General features: G+C 41.1%; 1 protein-coding gene across 1 annotated transcript in view; it reads right to left on the bottom strand.

Annotated features, from left to right (window-relative positions):
* SPIDR (scaffold protein involved in DNA repair) overlaps nucleotides 1-11,544 on the bottom strand; it is a 229,688-nt gene extending 218,144 nt beyond the window's left edge. Inside the window, exons 1-2 of the mRNA XM_045291525.1 lie at nucleotides 11,466-11,544; nucleotides 3,276-3,431 (exon numbers count right to left, since the gene is read on the bottom strand). Of these exons, the coding sequence (XP_045147460.1) occupies nucleotides 3,276-3,431; nucleotides 11,466-11,498 (189 nt within the window). The 5' untranslated portion in view covers nucleotides 11,499-11,544. The remainder of the gene's footprint in view (nucleotides 1-3,275; nucleotides 3,432-11,465) is intronic.
* Between the last annotated feature and the right edge of the window lie 7,877 nt (nucleotides 11,545-19,421).

Genomic DNA, 19,421 nt, shown 5'->3' with positions numbered 1-19,421 from the left:
GTCAAGCACATTTGTATATATGTTGCCATCATCACTTTCAAAACATTTTCTTTCTACTTAAGTCCTTGGTACTAGTTCATTCCCTCACCCCCAAGCCCTCCTCATGAACCATTAATAATTTATAAATTTTTTTTTTCATGTCTTACACCAACTGTTGCCTCCCTTCACCCATTTTTCTGTTGCCCGCTCCCCTGGGAGGAGGTTATATATTGATCATTGTGATCAGTTCTCCCTTTCTTTCCTTCCTTTCCCTTCTCCTCTTGGTATCGCTACTCTCATTATTGGTCTTGAGGGGTTTGTCTGTCCTGGATTCCCTGTGTTGAGAACTCTTATCTATACCAGTGTACATATTTGTCTAGCCGGATTTGTAATGTAGAACTAGGGTCATGATAGTGAGGGTAGGAATCATTAAAGAACTAGAGGAAAGTTGTATGTTTCATCTTTGCTATACTATACCCTGACTGGCTTGTCTCTTCCTTGTGACCCTTATTTAAGGGGATGTCTTATTGTCTACAGATGGGTTTTGGGTCTTTACTCTGAGCTCCCCTTCATTCACATCAATATGAGTTTTTGTTCTGGGCCTTGATGCCTGATACCTGATCCTATCAACACCTCATGATCACACAGGCTGGTGTGCTTCTTCCACGTGGGCTTTATTGCTTCTCAGCTAGATGGGTGCTTGTGTATCTTCAAGCCTTTAAGACCCCAGATGCTATGTTTTGATAGCCAAGCAACATCAGCTTTCTTCACCATATTTGCTTATGCACCCATTTTGTCTTCAGCGATCATGTTGGGAAGGTGAGCATCACAGAATTCCGGGTTACTGGAACAAAGTGTTCTTGTGTTGAGGGAGTACTTGAGTAGAGCCCCAGTGTCCATCTGCTGCCTTAATACTTAATATATAAATGTATGTGCATAGATCTATTTCCCTATTGTTATATATAAATATATTTATATATGTACATACCTGTATTTAGACCTCTGTAAATGTCCGTTGCCTTCTAGTTCTTTCCTCTATTTCCTTTACTTTCCTCTTGTCCCACCATCATCTTTGGCCTTCATTCGGGTTTCAGTAATTCCTTTCAGCTACGTTGCGCTTGATTAAGCCCCACCAGGCATCCTACATCCTCCTTGCCATTGATTTTATATCACCTTTTGTTCCCTTGTCCCTGGGTTTGTTGGCACCCCCCTTCATTTCCCCTGCTTCCCCCTCTCCTATGTCCCCCTGGAACCATAGGTCCTGTTGTTTTCTCCTCTGGTTTGTTTATCCTGCCTATCTTCTCTAGATAGACATGCATAGACAATAATAAGCTCAAAAACAAGACAAAGCAAAACAAAACAACAAAAGAAAAGCCTACAGATAGCCCAGGTCTGCTTGTTGACCTTTAGGAGTGTTTTCTGGTTGAGTCGGATGGGGTGCCATGCTCTGGCCCCAAAGTCTAATTGCGGTATTCCAGGGGACTTCATTGCTTTGCTTCCCTTGCTGCCCTGTTGCACACCCTTAGTGTTTCTCCCTGGTGTGGTGGGGTCAGATCAGGCACAATTCCCACACTGTATTTCCAGTGTTGTCCCCTGTAGCACTGTGGGGAAGTAAGAGATGTTGCATCTCATTGTGGGGCCGGCCCTATGGTCCTTTCTGTGCACTGGCTGCTCCAAACAGGAATATCGTCCTTGGGGCTTGGTGGGCCAGGATGTGTTCCACCCTCCCTTCCCTGTTCGTTTGCTCCTGTGTGTCTGATTAGACATGCCTCTCTCCCTGGGCTATAGCTTCAGTGCTGTCCTCTGAAGTGTATTCTTATTGAGGATTAGCGGGGTGGGGTGGGGGATGGTGTCCATGTAGTTGGGATTGGGGACAGTCCTGCAGACCTCTCTATTGGTTTATTGCTTCATGCCTATACCAGGGTTTTTTAATCCATTTGCTGTTTGAAGGAAATTTAGGTTGTTCTTTGCAATTATGAGCTGCGCTGTGATGAACACTGGAGCACAGATGTGTGGTTGTGCTCTGTTATTACTTCTTCTGGGTATATCCCCAGTAGGGGGATTGCTGGGTCGTATCGTAGCTCAATTTCCATTTGTTTTCGGTATCGCCAAATCGATTTCCATAATGTTTGCACATACCTACAGAACTACCAACAGTGGATGACAATTCCTATCTCACCACATCCCATTTGTTGCTTTCTGAATTTTTTAAATGGGCTATCTTTGAGGATGTTAGGTAGTATCTCATAGTTGTTTTAATTTGCATATCCCTATGGCTAATTATTGGGAACATTTTCTTATATGTTTATTGGCCATTTAGATTTCCGCCCTTATGAAACTTCTGTTCAGGTCTTTTGCCCACCTCCTTAATGAGCTATTTGGTTTTTTCTTTTCTTATTGTAGGTTAGCAGAGTATTGTAGAGTTTAGTAACAATGCCTTTGTCTGAAGCATCATTACTAAAGATGTTTCCCCAGTCTGTGGGCTCTCTTATTATTTTCTTGGTGAAGTTTTTCTATGTACACGTGTTTTATCTTCAGTATATCCCACTTGTCAATTTGTGCTTCCTCTGTGTTTGTGCCCTTCCCTATCTCTGATAGCCTATGTATTCCCTCCACCAAAATTCTGAGGTTTGTCCCAATTCCCTCATTGATGGCCCTAATATTTGGGGGTTTTACCTCGAGGTTTATGATCTACCTTGTGTTTATTCTTGTGCATGGAGTCAGGTAAGGGTCTTGCTTCATTTTTCTGCAGGTAGATATCAATTTTTTTCTAGCACCACTTGTTGAAGAGGCTATCTGCTTCACATTGGATATTTTTTGGACCCTTATCAAAGATCATTTGTCTCTATGCTGATGATTTCATTTCTGGGTTTTCAGTTATTTTCCCTTGGTCTGAATATCTATCATTATACCAGTACCAACCTGTTTTGCCCACTGTGGCTGTATAGTAGGTGCTAAAGTTATAAATATTTCTTAAATGTAGATCTTATGAACATGTTTGCTCAACAGCTTGATCTTCTAAGAACAATTGTAATGTGTATCTCCATTTATAAACAAAATAAATAAATGATAAGATTCTGCAGGACATCCAGAGGTGAATACTACATTGCTAAAATTACAAAAGGAAACGAATGAATGAGCCAAAAAAAAAAGTATAGTAAAGCCTCAAGTACAGTCTTCTAAAAAAAGAAGAAAGGAAATTCCAAAGAAATATAATTATAGTTGTTTGAAGAATTAGGAACTTAGTAAGATTTATTAGTTGGCATTCAGGGAAAATAATTTTACAACTACTTTACCGGAGTTCCAAAAGAGTCCTGAAATCCTTCTCCGCACTTGAGCCAGGCTTCTGAGAGGGAGGCAGCTGCACCCACTGTCCCGAGTTGTGCATCTCTGGATCGCACTGGTCCCTCTCTTGGAAGAAAAGGGTATTCGACATCCCAATTCCTTTTTCTCTGTGCAGATGGTTTTTAAAGAAAAAGAGGAGGAGTAAACTTCATGAAATATGCATTGAATTAGCTATGGAAATCCAAAATGGCTGGGTGAAAACACATTTTCTTAATATTTCTAAACCTCACATAAAAATAGAGCAAATCAAATGAAATAACAACTAGACAGCAAATCCCAAGTACATAGTTAATCCTTAAAACTAGTTAAGCTCCAACTTACAACATTCATAAAACATGAAAAAAATTGTAATTTATGAATTATCAAGGGTTTGTGAGGGTGGGAGCTTAGGGGAGGAAGGGGAGAAAAATGAGGAGCTGATACCAAAGGCTCAAGTAGAAAGAAAATGTTTTGAGAATGATGATGGCAAAAAATGTACAAATGTGCTCAATACAATGGATGGATGTATGGATTGTGATGAGTTGTATGAACCCCCAATAAAATGATTTAAAAATATACTTTTTTTCAAGACCAAAAAAAAAAGAAAGCACGCTCCTTAGAAGCACGGATTGTGAGGCTTCTCGCATACTTTGACATGTTGACAAGAGTCCCTGAAAAGAGTCATCATGTTTGTAAAGTCCAGGGCAGTGAAAAGAGGAGGATGGAGTGACGCAGTTCGTGCAACAATGAGCTCAAGCATGACTTCTGCTACACTCGGGTTGCTGTCACTGGGATCTGTCCGGACGGACATCACCTAACAAGAAGCTCTGCGGCGTAACAGTGTGTGAGGAAGAAGCGGGAAGCAGCGGAACAGAGGACGGCTCTGAGAAAGGGAGAACCATCCCAGGGACCAGGCACTCATTAGAACCAGCTGCGAGGAAAGTGTCAGCCCTGTGCGCCAAGGGAGAGGCACCACCTATGACACTTGTTGCTGCCCAATAGCGACTCATCTCCTAGGGAAGACCTGCGGCTGAAGAGCAGCTGCTGGGAGTGAGTGATTCAGCTGAACAACCTGGAGAGTAAACGGAGACAGGGGGCTCAGATAAGTGGTGGAGGGGACTAGAGCTACAAAATGACAGTAAGTTAAACACGTGGCTACTTTTTGTATACTACCAAAAAAAACTAAAAACCACTCAGAAACAACAACAACAGAACAGAAGTCAGCAAAGGTATCCTGAATTCTCCCTCCAAAAGTTTAGAAAAACTATTATGACATAAAAATGAGCAACTAAAAATTATATTAGTCCCATTCCTAAATATTCAAAAGAAATATACAAAAAGGCTTAAAAGGGAATGCTCATAGCAATTTTATTGTTACCTAAAACTGAAGCAACAAAAATCCATTATCAGGAGACTAAACAAGTGATGATGCATTAATTCAAACAATGAAATACTATTCTGATAAAAAGAAACCGTGGATAAATTCAGTGTGGATAAATCTCATAAGCATTGTGCTGAGTAAAAACAAACAAACAAAAGCAACATGCTGACACAAAGGGTATGTATTACACTTACATGAAGTTTTAGAATAGTACTAACTCAAGTTCTAATTCAAGAACTACGTCAAGTTGAAAAATTATTCTGGGGAAATAGATGGCATGAGAAGTGTCATTTGTCAGGGAAATAAAAAATGTCCAACATCTAACAGGGATATATTTACACTTATTATTTCACCAAAGAAGAAATACAAAGAGCCAGCAGAGAGCCAGCAAACACATGAAAAATTCGACACCATTAGACAGTAGGCAAATTCAAATAAATAATATATTGAGAGATATCACTTCGCTCCCACAAGAGGAGTGAGACTACAAAACCAGAGAGCAGGAGGGGTTGGTGAGCAAGAGGAGCAGGTGGGGCTGTAGACGGCAGAGCTGCGGAGGCAAGCTGCTCAACAGTTCCTCAGAGGTTACAGAGTCCCCAGCTTCCATCAATCCCTCTCCCGGAAAAGGAAGTAAAAGCAAGAATGCAAACATATCCTTGCACACTAGTGTCCTCAGCAACACGACTCCCAAGGTGAAGAAAACAAAACAAACCCAAAACCCATCAACAGATGAGTGGCTAAAAAATGTGGTAGAGAGCTATACTGAAATATTATTCAGCATTAAAAAATGAAATCTGGATATATGTTACATGGGTGAATCTTGAAAACTTGCTGAGGTGAAATAAGTATGATTCCACTTATAAGAAATATCTTGAATAGGTAGTTTATTAATAGTTACCAGGGACAGAAGGAAGGAAAAATAGGGGGAGTCATTGCTTAGGACAGTGGTTCTCAACCTTCCAAATTCCTCATGTTGTGGTGACCTCCCCAACCATAAAATTATTTTCGTTGGTTCTTCGTAACTGTAATTTTGCTACTGTTAGGATCAGGTGACCCGTTTGAAAGGGTCATTTGACCCCCAAGGGGTCGCAACCCACAAGTTGAGAACCGCTGGCTTAGGAGCTCTTGTTAATGGTGATGTAAACATTTGGAAACAGTGGTGGTGGCATAGCCTGATGACTACAATTAATGTCACTAAGTTGCAAAAAACGCTGAAATGACAAATGTTTTGTGATACATAAAAACCTATTGCCATCAAGTTGATTTCAAATCATTATAATCCTTTTCTGAGACCAAAAATGTTTACAGGTGCGGGCAGCCTCATTTTTTCTCCCAGAGTACCAGAGTAATTGGTGGGGAGATATTAAATCATCAGCTTTGTAGTTGTCAGCCCAGCACATTATCCATCATGATCTCTACATACACACACACACACATACACACACACACACATACACACACACACACACACACACACTCATGAGGGGCTTCCAATAGTTTGTGGACAAATGGAATTAAAAATAATGAAGTTTCCATGTGTGGCTGTGTGTGTGGGGTGTGTGTGTGTGTGTGTGTGTGTGTGTGTGCGCGCGCGCGCTACAAAACGTGCATGGAAGAATTCCATGATCTTTTCCCCCCCATTATCTTTTAATTATATCTATTCATAAACTACTTCAGTCTGCTTATTTATGAGACAGATAGACTATCAAATAAAAAATACCTAAAATTGGAGAAACACATTTTGAAACTACCTATCAAAAAACAACACCTCACCATCTTGAAAATACCAACACAGAAACAGCCCCAACCAAGCAGCCAATCACAGTGTCAGTAGTTCAAATCCACCAGCTACTACAGGAGAAATAGGTGTCTTCATTTATGACAGCCTGCAGCTTTGGAAAAGCTACGTGACAGCTCTACTCTGCCCTATGGGGGCACCAGGAGTAGAAGTGACTTGCTGGCTGGCGTTTTGGGTTAAAGAGAAACTTAGACAATGGAAAAATATAAACACTGCTATTTGAGTGAGCCCATTGTTGCAGTCCTTGTGCCAGTGAAGCCATCTCACTGAGGGTGTTTCTCTCTTTTGCTTACTTCTTTTTTTCTTTATGAAGCATGATGTCCTTCGATGGGGATTGGTCATCTTGATAAAATGCATAAAAGTTGCACCATCCTCACTTGTAAGGGGCATTTTGATTATACTTCTTCCAAGACAGATTTGTTTGTTCTTGTGGCAGTGCATGGTATCCAATTTTATCTAATAGGAAGATTTTTTTTTAAACTGCTAGAGTCTAAAATTGATCAAGTATATGACCAAGATACACTGAAGCTTGGAAGGTAAAAATTGGAAACAAACAGGAACAGTAGTTGGCAAACATGGCTTGACCATCAAAACAATACATGATACTATGGGATATAATTCTGAAAGATCAATGACTCATTCACTGAAAACACTTTATTTCAAAACAATGAATGACTGTATAATAATACAACAGCCCTCACTAAATAGATGGCACAAGAATCAAATGGACATTTAAGTTGTATAAATTGCTGAATGTAAAACTGATGATCTGCTCTGTAAATATTCACCCAAATCACAATAAAAAGTTTTTAAAAGAGGAAAAGACAACATCTGTGGGAAAGTGACAATGGGTAATCTCTGTATCATTAGTGAGCTTAAGGCCAGGGGCTCACTGTGGTACAGATCAATTACTCCTATGCAAGTACAAGTTGAAACTGAAGAAAATTAAAAACACGTCCACCAGGGCCAAATATGACCTTCAGTATATATCACTTAGATCAACAGACCATCTGAAGAACAGATTGACACTTTCAACACTAATGACAGAAGACCAGATGGGTTGTGCTTTGATATCAAGAATGTCACACATGGAGAAAGTAAAGTCATTAAAAAGACAAGAAATAAGGTGCCAACCAAAGTGGTTATCAGAAGAGACTCTAAAACTTACCCGTAAGTACAGAGAAGCTCTCCATTAGTGGGGGGTGGAGGGGGAGAGATGATGAAATAAAAGAACTGACTAGAAGATTTCAAAAGGAAGCTTAAGACAGGATAAAGCACTACAATGAAATGGCCGGAGACACAGAAATAGAAAACCAGAAGGGAAATCCAGGCATGACAGAACTAGAGAAAATCAAGGGGCAATACTGAAAGACTGTAGTGGAGGAAAGAAAACAAAAAAGAATGATACAAGAAACACCCAAAGAAAATGGAAGGAATACACAGTCACTATACCAAAAATGAATTGGTCGACATTCCGCCATTTCCAACGCCTCTGTTATGGAAGGCACTTTCAGGCTGAACTGAAGACACAAACCCCCAAGGAGGTGGTGCGTGATGACAGCATAAGCAGTAGCTTATACTACACAATTATTGACAAAAACCAACAAATGTTGACAAAATCAATAATGTCTGAATTCAGGACACCAATTAAAGAGTGGGAGGAATACAGGGGACACTGCAGCCAGTAAAAGGTCAATATAGATCACATGAGAGTAGAACTTCTTCCCCAGAGCTTCCTCACCCTGCCCCTCAGCTTCGCCATCATGGAGCAGCAGCAACCAGCACAGTCTAGCCCGACTTTGTGAGCAGCTAGATCTCAGTGCAGGGCGGCCAGAGTGCTCCTTAGAGGCAAGGATGGCAAGACTTTGCCTTACTAACTTTGGACCATTGTCAGGAGAGACCAATCCCTGGAGAGGGACATCATGCTGAGTCAAGTAGGGCAGCAAAAGCGAGGAAGGCTCTCAATGAGATGGATTGACACAGTGGCTGCAACGATGGGCTCAGGCACATACCAGTTGTAAGGATGATGCAGGACCGTGCAGCGTTTTGTTCTGTTGTGCATATAGGGTCCCTATGGGTCAGAACGGACTCTATAGCACCTAACAACAAGGCCTCAGTGAAGGCATCATGGGCAGGATGCCTGAGCAGGAAGCCCTAAGGTCTTCCTCACTGCAGCATTATGGGGTACCTCAGGCCTGGGATTGTGTGGGTCCTGGGAGGGAGTGGCATGTAAGCACAGTGCACCCAACTTTGTAAACAGCTGGTCCTGGTGGATGCATCACAGACAGGGATGCCTGAGCATGAAGACGACTTAAGAAGGGGCGTCTTGGCACAATGGAGATCTGAGATCATATGGGTCCCATGAGGAAACCGTGTCGCGTGGCAGACCAGTGAAAAGACTGGCTCTGTTGGGGAAGGATGTCTGAGAAGGCAAGGGTCACTATGAGTCGGCATGGATTCCAGGGCAGTGAGTAGGCCCAACACCTGTGACACCCGGGAGGAAATAGAATTTGGAGTTCAATGTACCCAAGGCTTTTGAGTATTCAGGCCCCAGTGAAGGTACCATGGGCAGTAAAGCCGGAACAACAGAACTAACCAAGTGTTCTGTGGCACCCTGCCAGTCTGAAATCATGCAAGCCCCAAAGGCAGCAGCAGACTGTAGCCCAGGCTTTGTGAACTGCCCGATCCCGGGAAGCACAGCTCAGTCAGGTTATGCCAGAGCACACAGACCTAATAACAGACCTAACAAAAAGGGTCGTAGGGCACCACAGGCTCTGAGGAAGAGGTAAGTAGAACACAATATGATCCAGACATTGTGAAGAGCTTGGCACCACATAAGATACTACAAGCAGGCTCACAAACAAGAAAAAGTACAGGGTGCACTACAGGTCAACGGCTCCTGAGTACTGTACAGAAGTTGCACAAAGTACACAATTTGGCCTGGACTGTATGGGCAGAGAAACATGCTGAACACAGCATGAGCCACACTCTTGAGAAGGTTGGTCTGGGATGGGGTGGCACAGCAAGCACAGCAGGGTCCCCAACCTCCTAAGCCCTGGGGAAGAAAAATGGTAAGCATAGTGCAGGCCTGAACCCATGAATAGTAGGGACATGTGGTGAGTTAGCAACAGCTGCCACTTTGGGGGTGGGGGTGGGCGGGAGTAAGAGTGAGTGGGAGAGAATTTTGAGGCTAATGTTCCAGGAGAGGAGAAGTGTGCACCAATTCTGTTAACAACTGCCATTCTGTAACCGAACAAGTATGTAACAACTGCAGCTTTTGGAGAGTAGGGGGTGTGGGTGGGGGATATGAGACCTGAATCGCATGGCTGGTGCTTACATGCAGGGGGTCTGGAGTAAAAATTCAATGATAGCTGGTAAGCCCAAATGAGAAGGCGGGCATCTCATATACAACATCTCTCGGGGTGAGTCTTATGCTGAAGTAAAATGATCATTGTCCCTGTTGACAACACAAACTACACAGGCGTCAACAGGGATGGACTTAGAAGGTGCAAGGGGCATGTTCAGCACTCCCAACCATCAAGCACACTAAAATATATTTTCCCCCCTGGCCCCCCAAATTAAAAAAAAAGATTTGTTAGATTTTATTTGTAAGACTTTTAAGTCTCAATTAATCCTGAGACGATTAATTCTCAATTAAAAGGAATTCTGGAATTACACAAGGACTGTATTAGAATTTGTAAAGTGAAGCAAATAATCAGTTGCCAGGCAGAAAATTAGGCTGGCAGTATCAGAGCTGTCCCCCCAAATACAAAAATTAGAGGTAAATGGGTGAAAGCCCTGCTGGCATATTGGGTTAATCTTGGGCTGTCAACCATAGGTCAGCCATTCAAATTGGGATAAAGATAGGGCTTTTCCTCCGGTAGAGTTGCAGACTCAGAAACCCAGAGGGGTAATTCTACTCTGCCTCATATGGTCCAGATGAGTCAGAATTGACTTAATAGCAATGAGTGTCATTTTTTCTTTGGTTAAGGAATAACATAGATTCCATTCACTAATTTCAAAGATTTGGGAATCATAAAGTTTCTTTTTGCATTTTACTATTGTCAAAATCAGGATGTCTTACAGTTGATGACTATGTTTGGCTTGGGTTTTCTACTCCCTAAAATCAGTTATAATATTGATAAGTGTCAGAGAATCCATCGAGAAGCAAGGAAATATGGTAATGATAAAGAAGTGGAAGTAGCGTCGGTGGATTACTTTTTCTGGAAGCTTTTGGGTAAAAGGAAGGTGAGTCAAGAAAGGAAAACCAGTTTACTTTCCTTTTTAATTTTTAGTCTGCCTGAGACATGTTTATTTACAAGCAGGAAACTTAAGTCTCTGAAATTACTAAGGGCACAATTCAGAAGAACAATTAAGGAGACAGGTAAAAAGATGTAATCAAAAGCACACATTCAATAAATGAAAATGATTCGTGCAGATTTCCAGCACACCTACTTCATACCTAGGCACTGTGGTAGCCACAGGTACACAATGGAGAGTCGTAAGCTGGACTCCCTCTCCCTCTAGAGCAGGAGGGGAAATATTCAGAGAAAGTTTAGGCAGCAGAAGGATCTGAACCAACTGATGAAGCCATTGGAATGATTACCGAGGTCTTGGTGGATTATTGGACAGAATAGAGACAAACGAAAGGAATGCAAAGCATTTTGTCAGACGCCGGTTTCAGACTCAATATCTAGCGGCCACGTCCTTCGCATCTAAGAGCGCGAGCCCCAGCTCTTCCCAGGAAATCGCTTCTTCCCTCAAATACCCCCCGCTCGTCTCCCGCTCGTGCGCGCCGGTCCTTCAAAAGCAGAGAACGGAGTCCGCACGGCGCCCGTGCCCGTCAGCCCGCGGCCCGCGGTCAGCTCCCGGCGGGACGGCGGGGCCGGGGAACGGGGTGCAGCCCTGCGGGCTGGGGGCTCCGGGGTGCTTGCTGACAACGCCGCGGCGGAGGGCGCCGCCGGTGACAGTGGCACAGCGTACCTTCCCGCCGCTGGCGTGGCCTCCGTGGGACATCTCCGTGGGCGCGTCTCAACGCCGGGGCGGGACCTCTTGCCCCGCCAAACAAACAGGCGCGCGCGTGCAGGGACCGCCTCACTGAGCCCGCCGAGCGGCCGCCGGACCCGTGGGGAGGCGGGGCATCTCCGGCCTTGCCCCTTCACCAATCGGAGACCTCACCTTGCAGGCTCCGCCTGGCCGCTCCGCCCAGAACACATGCTGCGATTGGTCGGAGCGAGGGCGAGGGGCGGGGTTTTCCCTAGACCTGTTGCTTCCGGGTTAGGCCGGGCATCCTGGGGTCTGGTTTAAAGAGCTGTTGGCTCCACCTCTCACCTGTCAATCTGCGGCCGCTCTCTTACATTACTCGTTCTGCTCACTGTCCCTATTCCTCACCCAACCAGAGCCTGCAACGCAAGCTCTAAGTGGAGCACCGCTGGCCATTGTGGCTCCTTTGGGGGCGAGCACCCTGCGCATTGCTCAACCTCGAAGTGGTTGCTGTTGTAAGGGTTTAATGAAGACCGCCAATTCAAATATTCTATCTATGTTAAGTGTCACCAACTCAGTTCTGACTAAAGGTGACCTAATTATCCATCTTTCAAATGCATTATGAAGTGGTTAAACATACCATGGCTTGAGTCAAGCTCCTATTGGTCCACAACGTGTCATCTTTGCTCTGCAACCCTCTAAAGAGGCCTTTCTGAGCAGTTTGCCCAAGGCTGTACCGCATTTGATTTCCTGTCTGCCTTTTCCATGAACATTGATGATGAATCCAACCAAGATAAAACCCTTGACAACTTCCATCTTTTCTCCACTTATGATGCGTATTGGTCCAATTGTATAGTTTTGTTTTCATTATAGTGCGTTCTGATCTTTAATCTGGCAGCCATTATCTTGGATTTTTATTAGTAGGGCTTAAAGTTTTCTTCTATTGCAGCAAAAAAGGTTGTGCCATTTGCATCCTTGTGGTTGTGTTACTATATCTTCCCCCCAATTCTGATGCCATATTCTTCTTCAGATAGTCCAGTTTCTCAGATCATTTTTTATTTAATAAAATTATTAGCTTATTATTAATAGCATGATTGGAACCAATATAAATATACATCAACAATAAATTGCATCAATTGTTAGTAAGGTCCAGCAATAGAATATCACAGTAACAAAAAGAATGGGATACAATTACTGAGCGCAACATACAAGACTCAGAAATATTTGTAATGAATAAAAATAATCAATATAAGATACAAACGTATACATACTGATAATCCTGTTTGTATGACGTTCAATAACATAGAATTAAAGTATAAAGATATACTGGTAAATCAGGCATGTGGGAACCTACTGAGGTGTTGGAAATACTGCTTATCTTGATGGGAATTTTTATTACACTGTTTTAACGGTTATGAAAAGTCATTAAGTAGTACATTTAAGATTTGTCAACATTTTTTAAACATGCAATAAAAAGCAACAGATAAAACAATCATTCTTGGGAAGAAAAATCATTCTTGTAAAAAATTATTTTTTTGGTAAAAATTATTTTTAACATTAAAATTTTTTTTAACATTTTAAAACCATTTTATTGGGGGCTCTGACAGCTCTTACAACAATCCATGTATCGAGCCTATTTGTACATATGTTGCCATCATCATTTTCTAACACTTTACAGAGATGCAACAAGCCCACATGGAAGAAGCACACCTGCACGATCATGAGGTGTTGACAAGATCAGGTAACAGGCATGAGAAGACCCAAAACAAACAAACAAAACAACATATTGTTGAGAACTGAGCAGAGACTCCAAAACCATCTGTAGACAATAGGACAGCCCCTCTCAGAGGGGTCATAAGGAAGGGATGAATCAGCCAGGGCACAGTATAGTACTGATGAAACACAATATTCCTCTGGTTTTTTTGAGGCTTTCTCATCCCCTACTATTATGACTTGCGTCCTGGCTTTCAGTCCTGGCTAGACTGGAGCATGCACCCTGGTACAGATAAGAGTTCATGACCCATTGAATCAATGAGAAAATTGGAACGACTTTAAGAGCTTCATTTAAAGTATGAATACTCTGCCAAACATAATGAAAAACACCCCCACAACAGAAGATAAAGTAGAGTACATGGACTCCTAAAACTACAACATTTATTTCTATACACCAAAAGATTCATCAACAGACTAAAAAGAGACTCTACAGATGAGGGGGTGGTGGGGATGGTACTTGGTTTATTGAATAAAGGTTTAATCTTGAAACTCTATAAGAAACTGCAGCATCTTAACCAGAAAAAGACAAATAACTCACTCAAAAATATGTATATACTGTATATGTTTGTAAATACAACAAGAAGATGGTCTTTGGGCTCTTACCTAAGTACAAGAATGGTTTATTCACACTATCGCTGAAGACAAACTGGGTACATAAGCAAATGTGGTGAAGAAAGCTCATTGTGCCCTGCTATTAAAAGATATAGTGTCTGAGGTCTTAAAGGTTTGTAGTTAAACAAGTGGCCATCTAACAGGGAAGCAACAAAACCTACATAAAAGAAGCACACCAGCCTGTGTGATCATGAGGTGTCCATCGGAATATGTATCAGAAGTTCAAAAACAAGCAATCAAATCGGTGTGAGGGAGTTTGGATGTAGTGAAGACCCCAAACCCACCTGTAAGGTAATTCCCTCTCAGAAGGAAGCAATGATAAATCCAGGGGGTGATACAGAATTGATGAAACACATAATTATCCTATAGTTCTTTAATATTTCCTCCCCCTACTATGGTGGTTTTAATTTGTTTTACCTCATTAATCGTGTTAGACTTGCATATGTTCATTTGTGTAATTAAGATTGTTTGATACATGAAAGCCAAGGTAGATAATCCTTTAGAAACCTTAACAGGAGTAATGGTTCCCTAAGGGTATGGGAAAAGAGAGGGGGAAGGGGAGGAAATGGGGAGCTGATGGCATTAGTGACTGTATAACTCCACTGGAAGCCAACAACAGAACTGTATGTGAATGGACATATTAGATGGTGTAAGATATGGCCAAAATAAATGAAAAAATGAATAATAAGGGTTCCTGGGGTGGTGGTGCTGGGGTAGAAGGGATAAAGAAGAGCTGATATCAAGGAGTTCAGGAAGAAAAAAAATGTTTTGAAACTGTGGCAGCAAGTGTACAATACTGCTTGATGCGATTGAACTATGGAATGTTAAGATATCTGTAAGAGATCCCAATAAAATGATTTTTTTAATTTAGTAGGAAAAAACTGTAGTCAATGTCATTAAAGCATTGTTGAATTGGTGCATGTTTTGCAACAACAAAAATAAAATAAGTGTAGGAGGAAAGCAATGAGCAGAAGACATGAATAGACAGTTCACTAAAGGTGACCCCAGGGGCCAACAATCATAGGGGGGAATGCTTGAGATCATTCACTAGAAGAGGAATACAAATTACGACAGCAATGAGATAACATTTCACATCAGCATTCTTAGTAAAAAAAATTTTTTTTAAACCCAGAAAATAACATGTTTGAAAGGACACCGAAGGATTGGATTATTTATATGCTGCTGTGGGATTGCACAATTTAAAATTTTAAAGTTAATATGGAAAACAATATGGCACTTTCTTTTTTGTGGGGGAAATTTTTATCATTTAATGTCAATTTTCATGAACTATTTGAAACCTCCCTCATATTAAACCACTCAGATTAAAAGCATATACTAGTAGGTAGAAATTGAGTGACTAATGCTTCCCATAGAGGCAAACTCTTAAGAAGCAGTCCTATTTTTTAGTGATCTTAAGAATATTAATAATAAGATGATGTTCATGGCTGTTAAGAGATGTTCTATCTTTATAATGATTTTTCTAAAGTAAATCAAAGACATATAAAACATAGCTATAATGCATGGATTTTTCGTCTTCACTTAATTCTAGCCCCAATCTAAGAACAACTAGTTCTTTTTAAAAATCATTTTATTGGAGGCTCGTACAACTCTTATCACAATCCATCCATCCATCCATTGTGTCAAGCACTTTTGTATATTTGTTGCCATCATCATTTTCAAAACATTTTCTTTCTACTTGACCCCTTGGTATCAGCTTCTCATTTTTATTCCTCCTCCCCCCACCCTTCCTCCCTCAAGAACTCTTGATAATTTATATATTATTATTTTTTTCCATGTCTTACACCAACCACTGTCTCCCTTCACCCACTTTTCTGTTGTTCGTCCCCCTAGGTGGGGGTTATATGTTGATCATTGTGATTGGTTCCCCCTCTCTCTTTCTCCCACCCCACCTTCCTCTTCTCCTCCTGGTATTGCTACTCTCATTATTGGTCCTGAGGGCTTTATCTGTCTTGGATTCCCTGTGTTTCCAGCTCTTATCCATACCCGTGTACATGTTCTGGTCTAGCCGGATTTGTAAGGTTGAGTTGGGGTCATGATAGTGGGGGTGGGGAAGCATTAAAGAAATACGGGAAAGTCGTGTGTTTCATCGGTGCTGTACTGCACCCTGACCGGCTCGTCTCTTCTGTAATGGATGTCCAATTGTCTATGGATGGGCTTTGGGTCCACTTTGCACTCTCCCTCATTCACATTGATAGGATTCTTTGTTCTGGGTCTTTGATGCAATATGGCACTTTCTTAAACAAGTGAGAATAGAAATACCATATGACCTTGTCATCTCTCTACTCAATTTATACACCAAAGAAATAAAAAACCCAATACAAACAGATATAGGCACACTCACACTTATTGCAGCACTTTCTATAATAGGAACTATTTACCAATAATTCCAATTAAAGAATTGTGGAAACTGGCACACTAAATTGCCAGACTTGTGCTAAAAAATCAACCTGACAGGTCATTTTTTGTCTAAAGCACCTTAAAATATATGAAGGGCAATTTCCTGGTTAAGAGTGAGATAAATTAATTAGGACAAATATTCTTATTAATGTGGTATTTTTAAAAATGGAGTTAATTGGAGGTGTTAAAGTAGGTTAGCAACTTTGGGGGAAATGTGTACTAGCTGATTGAAATGCTTTCTAGACTTTTTGAATCTGTAAGAATTATGTGATTTATGGGGGGTGGATTATTTCTTTTGGAAGCAGATTTCATTTTGTTTTGTTTTCCCTTGATTTGAATAAAACGAAATGATATTTCTTAAAACAAATGGCTTAGTTGTCTGTGATTTTAGACTCCACACTTACTTTCTGTGAACACTAGAGGGCAGACTAAGAATAGCTTTATTTTCCAGGATCCTGCAGTCTTCCTTTGCTTATTGCAAGTCTAGATTCTAAATGAAAGCATTCTAGATGTCATATATATGCTTATTTTTATTTATGTTTACAATTCCCATTTTATTGCTTTAATGTGTATTCATGATTGTCTCTAATGAAAAGTCTCAAATATTATAGTTGTAAAAATGTTTCTCTATGATAAAATTCATCCCTTACCTTGCATGAAAAGCACCACTAAATTGAAAGAAAAAAATAAAACGAAAAGAAAGAAATTAAAACTTTTCCCTTAAAAGATACATATTTTCTTTTTTCTTTTTTAACTTGAGGCAAAGAACAAGCAAGGCAGCCGCACACTAGTCTGATGATCAAAGAGCAAGAAACCAAAGATACATATTTTCTACACTCACTTTAATTAGATTACAAATTCCTAATCAAGGAGGCCACATTCACACACTTCCACTTAAGGATCCATTTAGGAAGCTGGAACGGGAGATAAAAGCAAGTCCAGAGACAAGCACTGACAGTCTCTGAGTTGCCTCCCCCAGTTGTGATTTCCCTGGTTCCTCAAGTCTGTTTTCAATTACTGTCTGCTAGGCATGGTGTAGATGTTGCTGTTATGAGATAGGTTGCGATCTGCGTGGTTGCAGGTTTGAAACCCCCAGCAGCTCCACCAGGGAAAGACTAGGTTTTTCCCTCCTGTAAACAGTTACAGTCTGGGACACCCACAAGGGGTCGCTATGAGCAGCATTGATGGCAGTGAGGTTATGCACAGGGACCTAACAACAGCATGCAGTCTCCAAGGAGACTTGGTGGAGTAGTGGGCTAGTTGTGGCACTGCTAATCTTAGTCCCCATCAAGCATCAAGAGGGAGGAATGGGGAAGCATTGCATCTTGTTAAGATTTACAGGCTCCGGAACCTTATTGAGTTTTATTCTGTTTCATAGTGTTGCTAAACATCAGGATTAACTCAATGGCAGCCGGTATGAAAACTCAGGCCTGGCGACATTTCTTGGCATATACTGACTCCCTTTTTTGTGTGTGTGTATTTGTGCCACTTCTTCAAATTCATTGCCATCTCTGATATGAAACTTTCTGTTCAAATGACTGCCTCTTGGTCCATATGAGCATAATGAAGTGTCCTGGGATGATTTGAAATGCCATACACAGTCAAAGACCTTTGCATAGTCAATAAGACACCAACATTTTTCTAACATTCTTTGTTTTCGGCCAGGATCCATCCAACATCGGGAGTGATATCCCTTGATCCATGTCCTCATCTGAATCCAGCTTGAATTTCTGGAAGTTCTCTGTCAGCATGCTGTTGCAATCACTTTGGAGTTATCTTCAGCAAAAGTTCACTTGCATATGGTAGCAATGATACTGTCCAATGATTTCTGAGTTCTGCTGGGTCTCTTTCTTTGGAATGGACACAATCATGGATCTCTTCCAGTCAGTTTGTCAGGCAACTGTTTTTGAAATTTCTTGAGGTAGCTTAGTGAATGCTTCCATTGGTACATCAGTTTCTTGAAACATTTCCATTTCAGCAATTCTTGAGTCTTGCTATTTGCTAATGCCATTAATGCAGCTCGGAGTTCTTTTTAAAATACCATCAGTTCTTTTTATTTTTATGAATCATTTTTGGGAGCTCTTACCGACGCATAACATTCCATAATACAAATGAACAAAAATAATTGTACAATTGCTACTACAGCAGCTTCAAAACACTTTCTTCTTGTACTCTTTGATATCAGCTCCCCTAGCTGATGCCAAGGGCTTAGGTGGAGAACAAATGTTTTGAGAATGATGAGGGCAATGAATGTACAAATGTCCTTTACACAATTGATGTATGTATGGATTGTGATAAGAGTTGTATGAGCACCTAATAAAATGATTTAAAAAAATCTCAGCTTCCCTTTTCCTCTCCTACCTCACCTGTCCCCTCAGAAACTCTTATTGTTATTGTTATATATTATAATTATTATTCTATCATATGTCAACGTATAATATATAATAAATGTGTAAATATATAATAGAATAATAATGATATGTGTATCTATACATATATGATAGCCATATCTTACTTCATCCAATATATCCATTCACCTACAACTCTGTTATCCACTCCCTTCGAATGGAGTTATACAAAGTCATTGCTATCAGCCTCCCGACCTTTCCCATATTCTCAGGGAATCATTACTGCAAGTGCTGTTTCCATCCTGGAATTCCTGCATCAAATGATCTTAATTACACAAATGAGCATACATAGGTCTAACAATATTAATGAGGTAAAGCATAAACCGTAATAGTAAAAGGGAGGAAATATTAAAGAACCAGAGGATAATTATGTCTTTCATCAGTGCTCTACTAGACCCTGGATTTACCACTCCTTCTGTGCAGCCCTTCTGAGAGGGACTATCCAATTATCTTACTGGTGGGCTTGGGGTCTCTACTACATCCAAGCCCCTTCACATCTATTTTGTCACTTGGTTTTGACCTTCTGATACCTCTTCCCATGGACACCTCATGATCACACAGGCTGGTGTGCTTATTTCCTGTGGGTTTTGTTGTTTCCCTGCCAGATGGCTGCTTGCTTAACTACAAGCCTTAACTACATGCTGTATCTTTTTATAGCTGGCCACGATCAGCTTTCTTCACCACATTTGCTTAAGGAAGGATACACACTCAGAGGAAGATAAAATAGATGAGGGGGACATACTAA

The sequence above is a fragment of the Echinops telfairi genome, unplaced genomic scaffold (assembly GCF_000313985.2).
Source record: "Echinops telfairi isolate 266 unplaced genomic scaffold, ASM31398v2 ScPeMD7_1;HRSCAF=3_0, whole genome shotgun sequence".
Classification (NCBI taxonomy): Eukaryota; Metazoa; Chordata; class Mammalia; order Afrosoricida; family Tenrecidae; genus Echinops; species Echinops telfairi.
Note: the sequence above shows the minus strand (reverse complement) of the source record. Positions and strands in the feature narration are given on the sequence as shown.